This window comes from Lissotriton helveticus, chromosome 4_1 (genome assembly GCF_964261635.1).
Source record: "Lissotriton helveticus chromosome 4_1, aLisHel1.1, whole genome shotgun sequence".
Classification (NCBI taxonomy): domain Eukaryota; kingdom Metazoa; phylum Chordata; class Amphibia; order Caudata; family Salamandridae; genus Lissotriton; species Lissotriton helveticus.
Window position 1 is genome coordinate 84,000,257 of NC_136063.1, and position 11,544 is coordinate 84,011,800.

General features: G+C 53.0%; 1 protein-coding gene across 1 annotated transcript; it reads left to right on the plus strand.

The window, feature by feature from the left end:
• The first annotated feature begins 2,000 nt into the window (after positions 1-2,000).
• Positions 2,001-2,381, plus strand: LOC144827020 (histone H2B 1.2-like). The gene has a single exon (XM_078685486.1). It carries the CDS (start codon positions 2,001-2,003, stop codon positions 2,379-2,381), a length of 381 nt encoding a protein of 126 aa, XP_078541612.1.
• The last annotated feature ends 9,163 nt before the right edge of the window (positions 2,382-11,544 follow it).

An 11,544-nucleotide genomic window follows, 5' to 3' on the forward strand; every position in this document is an offset into this window, starting at 1 on the left:
GTGGGCAAGTCGAGTGTTTAACCGCCGAATCCGTAGAGGGTGCGGCCCTGGCGCTTCAGGGCATAGACCACATCCATGGCGGTGACGGTCTTCCTCTTGGCGTGCTCGGTGTAGGTGACGGCGTCCCGGATCACGTTCTCCAGGAAAACCTTGAGCACCCCGCGGGTCTCCTCGTAGATGAGGCCGGAGATGCGCTTGACTCCGCCACGGCGCGCCAGGCGGCGAATGGCCGGCTTGGTGATGCCCTGGATGTTGTCCCGGAGCACCTTGCGGTGCCTCTTGGCGCCGCCTTTGCCGAGCCCCTTCCCTCCTTTGCCGCGTCCAGACATGTTCTCCTCTTGATGCTGTGAGCAGAAATGACGACTTAGGCCCGCACGGCTGCTTATATGGAGGCGGAGCGGACCTGCGCGGGAGCACCAAGTGACGCCCAGTGAGGCGGGAGAGCCCGGGCCCCGGCCCGCCCTCTGCAGGGAGCGGGGACTGGAGCTGCCGTTGCCGTTTGAAAAAGAGCGGGCTCCCAGCCCGCCTTTGTCATGGGCTGGCTCAGCAGCTTCCGTCGGTGCACGGATCAGTCAAACACACGCAAGCACCTTCCTTCCCGGCCCCCACTTGTGACCGCGGCCCACCTATCCCATGCCTTCCGGTGCCCCCTCTCCAATATCAGCAGAAGGCTCGGACATGTTTTAATGGAGCCAGCACACGTTAGCGGCCTCACCGGCACCACCCCGGGGCGTTTGGCCGCCTGCAACCACGTAACACTGCCCACATCTCGCGCCCGGCTGGGGCAAGCCTGCAAAATGTGTCCCCCAAGAATGAAAAAATATATATGTAGAATATTGTTTGAAAAAGGAGCGCGCTACCAGCCCGCCTCTTTGTCAGCGGCTCCCGATCGGGCTCAGCAGCTGCCGCCGGTGCACTGATCAGTCAAACACACACACACACACACACTCCACCTTCCAGGCCCCCACTTGTCACCGCGGCCCGGCTAACCCTCTCGCTCGGTGCCCGCTCAGCTGGGGAAGAGTCTGCAAAATGTGTCCCTGAAAATTAAAATTATATATGTATATACAAAAAAAAAAAAAAAAAAACATAATATGGTCGGCCTCATGCTAGGCTTTGGGACGGGACTACATTAAAGTGTACGGCCAGAGCTTGGGCATGCCCTCCGCTACAAAGCTACGGTTGCGGGCGCTGCCGCATCTATGAAGCCGCTAGAGTAACACCATGGCACGGATAAGCTCTTTGATGGAGTCTGTGGTTGGCCCTGAAAAGAGCCTTTGTGTTTAGGGTGTGTTTCCACGGGGGTCTGCGGGCCTTTACTTGCTTGCTTTGCCCTGCGCCTTGTGGCTCTCGGTTTTCTTGGGCAGCAGCACGGCCTGGATGTTGGGCAAGACTCCTCCCTGGGCGATGGTGACTCGGCCCAGCAGCTTGTTCAGCTCCTCGTCGTTGCGGATGGCCAGCTGGAGGTGTCTGGGGATGATGCGGGTCTTCTTGTTGTCCCGGGCCGCGTTGCCAGCCAGCTCCAGGATCTCAGCGGTCAGGTACTCCAGCACTGCAGCCAGATAGACGGGGGCACCGGCGCCCACCCTCTCGGCGTAGCTTCCCTTCCGGAGCAGCCTGTGCACACGGCCCACGGGGAACTGGAGCCCGGCTCTGGAAGAGCGTGTCTTGGCCTTGGCGCGGGCCTTTCCTCCTTGCTTTCCTCGTCCAGACATGGCGATCGGTCTCGGGGTCTCAGTCACACAACAGAGAGAATAATACTTCTCTTTCTGCTGGACTCGGTGATATAAAGACTTCGGGAGCGTCTGATTGGTTGACAGCTAGGCGCTGATAGTACTTCTCATTGGAGGAGGACTTAACATAGGAAGTGGGGAGCCTGCCAATGAGAAGGGAGAACCGGGAAGAAGACTGCTTTGCACGCCAAGCCCATAAATACAAGTGCAGAGCGCGTAGGCTTTATTTCTCTCGGCTTCACAGCAAGCAGTGAAATATCTTCGACCATGCCTGAACCAGCCAAGTCCGCGCCGGCTCCCAAGAAGGGCTCCAAGAAAGCGCTCTCCAAGCCGCCCAAGAAGGACGGGAAGAAGCGCAGGAAGAGCAGGAAGGAAAGCTATGCCATCTACATTTACAAAGTGATGAAGCAGGTGCACCCAGATACCGGCATTTCCTCCAAGGCCATGGGCATCATGAACTCCTTCGTGAACGACATCTTCGAGCGCATCGCTAGCGAGTCTTCCAAACTGGCTCTCTACAACTCGCGGCGCACCATCACCTCCCGGGAGATCCAGACTGCAGTCCGCCTTCTGCTGCCCGGAGAGCTGGCCAAGCACGCCGTGTCGGAGGGCACCAAGGCCGTCACCAAGTACACCAGCGCCAAGTAAGGCTTCGAGGCGCATCACCAACGAACACAACGGCTCTTTTAAGGGCCAATCACTTCCTCCTCTAAGAGCTAATGTGCTTCTGTTATCACTTGAGAAATATGTGTTTTAGAAGGGTAATGTTGAGTGCAGAAAGGCCCGCTCTCACGGGGCTTGCTGCAAACCGAGGGCCGACAGAGCAGTCAACCCGTTTTGCCTCTTTAAATTAACATATCCCTATGAATGAGCCCTCGTTGGGACCAAGTGTCACATAAGCACTGTAACGATGCGGTTACATAAACCCACTGGGAATTCGTGCATCTGCCCTTGGGCTTATTCTTTTCCATGTATGGGGCGAACAGTGTTTGTGTGAGCGGGTTTAACGTTGTGTTAGTACTTCTAAGACCCTGGGGAACGGCTATAATCCGCCCCGGGGCAAACGTTCCTGAAATCGGACACATGAACCCGATGTACCGGGAGCACAGATGCGCCATAGCGCTGGCTTGTGACCAGCGGATCCCTACACAATCCTCTACCCCCAAAGAAGCGCTCTATTAAATGAAGGACACGTTTAAGAGGTGTTTGTGCACTGTGAACACAGAGTGCTCTGGTTCCCCCCCCCAGAGCCGGTATAAGTTGCCCAGTACTCGAGGTACTCTCAGAACCCGACGTACCGGGGGCACAGATGCCCCATAGTGCTGGCTTGTGACCCGCGGATCCCGACCACAACCCTCTACCCAAACAACGCTTTAAAATGAAGGACACATTGGAGAGGTGTTTGTGCACTGTGAACACAGAGTGCTCTGGTTTCTCCAGAGCCGGCGGTATAAGTTGCCCAGTGCTCGTGGTACTCACAGCCCACCCTCCCTGACGTGTTAAAACACGTGCCATGACAGATAGGATAAGCTCGTAGGTGACAGGGTGGTGGCCCTTAAAAGAGCCGTTGTGGTGGTTGTCCGGGTCGGTCTGTCGCCTTAGGCCCTCTCGCCTCGGATGCGACGTGCCAGCTGGATGTCCTTGGGCATGATGGTCACCCTCTTGGCGTGGATGGCGCACAGGTTGGTGTCCTCGAAGAGCCCGACCAGGTAGGCCTCGCTGGCCTCCTGCAGGGCCATGACGGCGGAGCTCTGGAAGCGCAGGTCGGTCTTGAAGTCCTGGGCGATCTCCCTCACCAGGCGCTGGAAGGGCAGCTTGCGGATGAGGAGCTCGGTGGACTTCTGGTAGCGGCGGATCTCGCGGAGGGCCACGGTGCCGGGCCGGTAGCGGTGAGGCTTCTTGACGCCGCCGGTGGCAGGCGCGCTCTTGCGGGCAGCCTTGGTGGCCAGCTGCTTGCGGGGCGCTTTGCCGCCGGTGGACTTGCGGGCTGTCTGCTTGGTGCGGGCCATGGCGGGAGCGGTCTCTCTCGGCGAAGGCAGAGAAGAATGGCGTCGAACGGGGAAAGAGCCCTATTTATGCGCTCACAGACGGAGGGCTGCTCTGATTGGCTGAGGAGACCGCCCCACGTTCGAAAATAGCCCGCGGTGTGCAACGATTGGTTACTGGACCGGAGGCTGCAGCCTAGCTGTCCAATGAGCTGTGGATAAAAGAGAACCCTCCGGTTGGATGATGTAGCCGGAGCCCGCGCCCCGGCCAGCCTTTGTCTCCGTGTCCGTCCGTCCACTGGTGGTCCACCCGACCCCGGTCAACCGGGAGAGGAGCCCGAGATGTCATGAGCACGCCGCCCTGGAACACTCCCCGTTACCTGCGCTCGATGGAAAGTTCACAATCGTCTGCTTTATGCAGACACTATGTCGAGTTTGCCCGGGTACAGTGAAAGCACCAACACACACACACACACACGTTAGCACACGTTTATAATAAACTGAGGTCTCATAACTCCCAGACCCCCTTTTACCCGCCCCATGTCACCCTGGAGCACGCAGTGCCCTGCGCTCCATTTAAAGTTCACAATCGTCTGCTTTATGCAGACACTATGTCGAGTCTGCCCGGGTACAGTGAAAGCACCGAGACACAAACACGTTATTGCACATGTACTATGAACGGAGGTCTTATAACTCCCGGACCCCCTTGTTTTCTATGTGATAACGATTTCAATCCACTCAGCACCGAAAGAGCCGTTTTATATGGCCAAGATCACACGCAGCACTCGCCTGTGAAACGGTGCGCTGGGATGTATTGTGCGGTTTATTTTTGGAAAAGTGGGGCATTGGGTGGGTGCAAAGGTGGGGATGAACACGCTCTCTTCTAGACAGGGTGGTGGCCCTTAAAAGAGCCTTTGTGTTTGCAGTGTCTCGGTGCAAGCCCTTACTTCTTCTTGGGTGCTGCCTTTTTGGGCTTGGCTGCTTTGGGCTTGGCTGCCTTGGGTTTGACTACCTTGGCAGGGCTTTTCTTGGCTACTTTGGGCTTCGCCGCCTTGGCTTTCGCTGGGCTCTTGGCAGCCTTCTTGGCGGGGGCAGCCTTGGGCTTCTTGGGGCTCTTGGCTGCCGCTGGCTTCTTGACCTTCTTCGGGCTCTTCTTGACCCCCGCGGGAGCCTTTTTGGGCTTCTTGGCGGCAGGGGCAGCTTTCTTGGCCGCTGGCTTCTTGGTGGCTGTCTTCTTTGCCGCCTTCTTGCCCACCAGCTGCTTCTTGTTCACCTTGAAGGAGCCGGAGGCCCCGGTGCCCTTCAGCTGGGCTAGGGCGCCTTTGCTGACCAGGCTCTTCAGGGAGACCTTTACACGGCCCTTGTTCTTGTCCGCATCGTAGCCGGCGGCGAGCAGCCCCTTCTTCAGGGCCGACAGGGAGACTCCCTTCCTCTCGGCCGAGGCAGTCACCACCTTCATAATCATGTCGGACACGCTGGGACCGGAAGGCTTCTTGGCCTTGGAGGCCCCCGCAGCTTTCTTCTGCTGCTTCTTCTTGGGGGCGACCTCAGCGGGAGGCGCCGCGACGGCTGGAGCGGTTTCTGCCATTGTAATGCAAGTCTGGGCGCAGGCACTGTCAGAGAGCAGAAATGTACCGCCCGAGCCGAGCCCCGTGCATATATAGGGAGGAGCCAGCCCCTGATTGGTCCCGGGGAGAGAGGGCTGTGCGAGGCGCACTCGGCTCCCTGCTCCCAGCTGACTTTTGTGTTTCCTTCCATCGGAATAACTAAGTTTTAAAACACAATCAGTTAAACACACGCTCCCAGGCACACATGAAAAGAAGCCCAGCTTCAGCCCCTTCCCGCTCCCCCCCCGTTTCAGCTGCCCCCGTCCTCAGAGGCTCGTAATCCGCCGTGAATCTCTGCCCTCCCCCGATGGCTGACGCCTCCGTGCCTGGAATCCCGGGCCTCGGGCCCCTTTTCCCCGGTCCACCCTCGCGCTCCGAGGCCGGGAGCGGCGGCCCGCGGGCGGGAGGGGCCTCCTGCAGGGAGCGGGCCCTGTGGCGGCGCAGTGGGGCTCCGGGGGCCGCGGGGAACGGGTTCTGGAACGGGCCGAAGTAACACAGGGCTCCGCCGGACGAGCGCGGGGAGTGGAGACAATGCCCGGGGTCCAGGGGGGCCCTCGCCGCGCGCCCGCACCCTCGGCTGTGGCACCCACGAGTCGGGGGCAGCCGGGGGACTTTCACAAGCAGCGGGGCACGGTCCGGGCTCAGGCATCACCAGGGGTGCTGCGCGCTGATAGCTGCACATGGAGGCAGAGGGCATTCACTGCCAAGCGCCGAGCTGGAGGAGACGGGCGCAGACTCCACATCATAAGCACACAGTGGCACGGTGAAGGCAGGCGGCCGAGTCAGGCCTGCATGTTTAACGGCACCCAGAGTGAGAGCAGAGGGTGTGAATGCACCTGAAATGGTGACCCCCCCCCCCAGTACCTGCATGGAGGCACTCTGCTGAGCTGCTTTTTTTACAGCTGGAGTTAGGTTTACCACTCAGGTGACGTACCTAGAAGGGAACCGACCTTAACAACGCGGTCAAAACACCGCAGTACATTTAGATCTCTGCATTTACCCCGCAAATCGTTTCCACGACTTGCACTGGAGGGCGCTCTACACTAAGGAATAGTGTGATTTACTATTCCAACACCTTCCCTCCCTGGCATAGTAAATCATACTATTCCTAAGTCTAGATCGCCCTCCCGTGCAAGTTGTGGAAAGCGCCTAAAAAAGCAATGTAATGTACCGCAATCTAATTCTTACATCATACATCCCACAGTACAGAGTGAGGCCTGTGACTATCACCGTTCTAGTGAGCCCGATTGCTGGCGTGGGGACCACTCCTGAATCAAATGGTCTGTCAAGAGTGCGACCTGCGCCCACAAATCAGATTCTGCGCCTGGCAGCCTGATTGAGATCTACTTCTAAATACCGGTTTTCGCCTTGGATGTAGGTAGAGTGAACCACAAATCAAACACTTCTCACAGTACAAAACGTACATCAACAGTTTCAGATCTTAGCCTTCAGGTACTCTGGCCCAGCCCTAGCTTGTCACAGGTATAACTAAAACTGGTGCCTGTAGGCTGGAAACACTCCCAAGGCCTTGCAAGCCTTTCCTGATAATGTGAACAGGCGAAGTACACTTTACTGGACATGTGAAGTGTTTTGCTTTAACACCTCCAGTCATGGGTGAAGCCTGAAATCTTACCCTGCGCTGAGCTCCATAACCCTGGGTAGAAAGTGCGACTTCATCCCCTTGAAGCTTAACACCACCAAATGTCACAGGTATCAGTAAAACTGGTGCCTGGAGGCTGGAAGTAGGCCCAAGGCCTTGCAGGCATTTCCTGATACTGGGAGAGGGTGAAATGCACTGTACTGGGCATGTGCGGTGTTTTGCTTAAACACCTCCAGCCAGGGGGATAACCTAAAATCTTACCCTGCGCTGAGTTCCATAACCCTGGGTAGAAAGTGTGACTTCATCCCCTTGAAGCTTAACACCACCAAATCTCGCAGGTATCAGTAAAAATGGTGCCTGGAGGTAGGCCCAAGGCCTTGCAGGCCTTTCCAGATACTGTGGAGGGGTGAAATAGACTTTCTTGGGCATGAGAAGTGTTTTGCTTCAACACATCCAGCTAGGGGTGAAAAGCTGAAATCTTACCCTGCACTGAGCTCCATAACCCTGGGTAGAAGGTGTGACTTCATCCCCTTGAAGTTGAACAACACCAAATGTCACAGGTATCAGTACAATTGGTGTCCGGAGGCTGGAAGTAGTCCCAAGGCCTTGCAGGCCTTTCCTGATACTGTGAAGGGGTGAAATAGACTTTAATGGGCATGTGAAGTGTTTTCCTTTAACACCTCCAGCCAGGGGGGGGTTAACCTAAATTCGTACCCTGCTCGGAGCTCCATTACCCTGGGTCGAAGGTGCAACTTCATCCCCTTGAAGCTTAACACGTCCAAATGTCACAGTGGAGTTCTGGACTTTTTGGTTCCGTCCAGAGGTGTCAGGGATAACACCCGAAGACCCCGGAGTTCCACCTGTCTTGGTGCACAAACAAACAGAAACACGGGCTTCTCGATGGTGGCGTCAAAGACCAAAGGTTTATTACTGCAGGGACACAGAAGTCACAGAAACTACACATGGGCAGTATCTAGGAGCCTGTTCGATTTGTACAAAGAGGGTTGTTCCTTATATACTAAATATTCTGCTCGGGGCAAATTCTTTACATGTTACCACAGTTCTAAACATTCGTGTCTTGAACAATAAATATTTGGCGTTGCACAGGAATCGTCAACAGTATCTGATGTCAAAACATTACGAATGAGGGGTTCCCACTAGTCCATCATAATCCCATGTCAATTCTTCATTCAAGACCCGGACCGCCTCATCGTAAATTTCGTTACCTCCCCCTAATAAAGGCCCAGAAGGAAAGGAGCAGAGCCAGGTGCAGAAGATAGAAAGACAGGATAAGAAATGTTTGTGGGTCGTAAATGGGCACGGTTACCAGCTTCGGCCGCCTAATCATGATCAGGCCAACGAACACAAGAACCAGTATAGCAGGACTGGCCTCAGGCTGGGGAGGCAGTTCTTGCCGAGTCATGCTGCCACAGCGTTGCTGGCCTAAGGTGCACGTGTCACTAGCAAGGTGAATCGCCGGTTAAAGCCTACGTGTCCTTAAATAAGAAGAAGTCATTGCGTGTCCATTGACTATGTGAGGGCAAGGAATACAAAATGGCTTCCGTGTTCTAAAATGGATGCCATGGGTAAATCACAAATGTGTTGGTAACAGGAGTGCTCTTGCTCGTAGCATAGCGAAAACATCAGGATATACTAAATGGATCATTTGCGGTTCACTGATACCAAAATTATGTATTTACGACAATGTTATAAACACGAGTAAAATCGTCACGGAACCTCAGACCCTCCTTTTGCCCTTACATAGGCAATTACTCAGTCTATATCAGAGTCAGAGTCTAATTCTATGCTCATTAGGTCAGTGACATGTTGTTGTATCATCATCCTGTCTCGTGCCTTTTCTCCTAGTACAGGTGGTTTTCTGAAACAGGTTGCAGCACAGAGGCTACACAGAGCGGGACCGCATTGGATAATAAGACAGCACGAGAACAGAAATACTAGGATGACACCAATAACCATCAGAACCTTCCATCCCCACGCTGATACCAGAGTCCAAAACCACTCCATGAAGGACCAGTTTCCCTTATCTACGTGTATAGAGTCGGAAATCTTATGTAGCTTAGAGATTGCTTCATAGACTGTTGGAGCATTATTGGGAATAAAGACACAGCAGCTCGATTGGATCATTCTGCATACCCCACCTCGATCTGCAAGTATTACGTCTAGAACCATACGGTTCTGCAACGTCATGAGACGATCCGCCTGGAGCTCAGCTGTTAAGTTACTAAGGGCACCTGCAGTTTCCGTAATAGTAGATTCAACTACCCGTGTTAGTTGACGTAGATTTCTACTATTGGCCATAGGCCCCCAAAACGGAAGAAAACCTTTGAAGAAGTCTCCAGCTTCTTGACCAGCGGTATCTTCCTTGCTGAAGACACCTCTTGCTACTCTGGTTTTGTGATAATCTGAAGAAGCAGTGTATGTCGGGGGTAACAATCGAGCAATATAACATGAACCTGAAAAGTCAGCAGGCAGCCATGTATATGCTCTGTCCTGACAAATGAAGTAGGTACCCCTAGCAGTCAGAAAGGCAGGGGAGGAGTTAGACGGAAATACGTAAGTCTCAACGCACTCACTGCTCCCTAGCTGAGCTCTCGGATTTCCCCCATTTCCTTGCAAACAGACCTGACCTCGGTGAGGCACGACCCAAACTGAAGTGGAGCTTTTACGCTTGCTTTCTCCCAAACTAAGGCGATACTCTGTAGAGTTCCAACTCAAATACACCAGTAATTCATCTCTAGGATAAGATGGAGTATTATTGACGTCTTTAATCATGTCAATAATTCCCTGGACTAAAGCTTTGTTGGCTGAGTTGTATTTAGTGGACCGTGGTGGACGCGGAGGATAGGTCTCAAGAGCATATGAAAAAATGGTCTGAAAGGCCTGAAATGATCCATTATAGCTGAAAGGCAAGACTAGATAGGGAATGCCTTTATCCATAGTGTGAGGTATCAAGCCACACACCCAGCAGTCTGTAGTATTAACTATCAGTTGGTGTTGATGCAAGAGCTGTACAAATGTATTGTTAATAAATTCTGAGCGTCGAGCTTGTTCGTGTTCAGGAAATGAGTGAAAAGAATGCATAGAAGAAATCGTAGAAGTAGTAGGGTCAAGGGAAGGTACTGTAGTTACTGGCATAAAAATCAAATGTACACCAAAGACGATTCCACCCACCAACGTTATCAAAACAATTAAAAATGTAACTGCACATTGCATTAGAAAGCATTTGCTGTGTAGTATTCTGTACAGTCTATTTCTACGAATATAAATTACATTTTCTCGTTGTAGCTCAGGAAGCTCCATCTTCTACGACCGTTCGCGACCACTGATGATGTGTACGTAGATGAAAATGCCTCTATCAGCCCTGGGAGTTCCCAGAACTAACAGAAAGATCGACCTTGCGTCTGACCCCCGCAGATTCAACTAGGCACACAGCCACGACCCTACGGCTACCCAGACGGCAAGGCAATTTTAAAACAAAAAGAAACAATACAAAGTATTAGCAAACTTCCCGGCTGGAGGCAATGTATAGCAAATTCAAATCTGAAAATAGGCAGTTTCCTGCTTTATTTGTCCATATTGCGAGAACGTAAGTTGTATCTCAGTTTTGCAGGAGCTGTCTGATCTGGAAACAATGTATTTTCAGCTAACGTTGCGATGTTCACGTTCGCAGATGGCAAATGTTCTTTGGGTGTGGATGACAAATGTTCAGGGTTCAAAAGAGCAGTTTCAGGAGGAGAGTCAGAATTTGGTGAATCCGTGATTAGTTCTGCATCGCTGAAAGGTATGAACCTGGGGACTTGTTCCGTTGCAGAGGCACCGATTCCTTTCTTTACCCAGTTGTCGTAAGGAAGTGGCAGAGGCACACGTTTAGCATGTGTCGTATGGATCCAATGTTTCCTTCCGGCCACACGAATAGCAGTTCTCGTTGCTAGCAGGACTTGGAAAGGGCCAATGAATCTGGGCTGAAGATTTTTCGTTCTTGCAAAATTTCTGATGACCACCTGATCACCCGGTTTCAGCTGATGGCCTGGACTCTCCGGTGGCTTTGGCAATGCATCGAAAACCTGTTGGTGAATAAGACTCAATTTAGCAGTCAAGTCGAAAAGGTAATCAATTAACATTGGGTATTCCAGCTGCTTAAATTCTTTCGGTCTAGGTACCCCCCAAATATTTGCAGGACGACCGAAAATTATTTCATAAGGACTAAGCCCTACTCTAGAATGCACAGTTGCTCTTGTTGATAGCAAAGCCAAAGGCAATGCGTCTGGCCAGGACAAACCCGTGGATGCTTGTATTTTAGCGAGTTTCAGTTTAAGGGTACCATTGTAACCCTCGACTAAACCCGCGGACTGGGGATGATTCGCACTATGAAATTTTTGTCTAATCCCTAGGCCGGCACACACACTCTGCATAACTTTCCCTACGAACTCACTTCCGTTGTCTGACCATACGATCCGTGGCATTCCGTATCTGGGGAAGTATTCTTTAAGAAGAATTTTGGCAGTGGATAAGGCAGTATTGTCCTTCAGTGGGTATGCTTCGATCCATCTGGAGAAAGCACAAACTACCACTAGGACGTATTTCAGGTTATTACAACG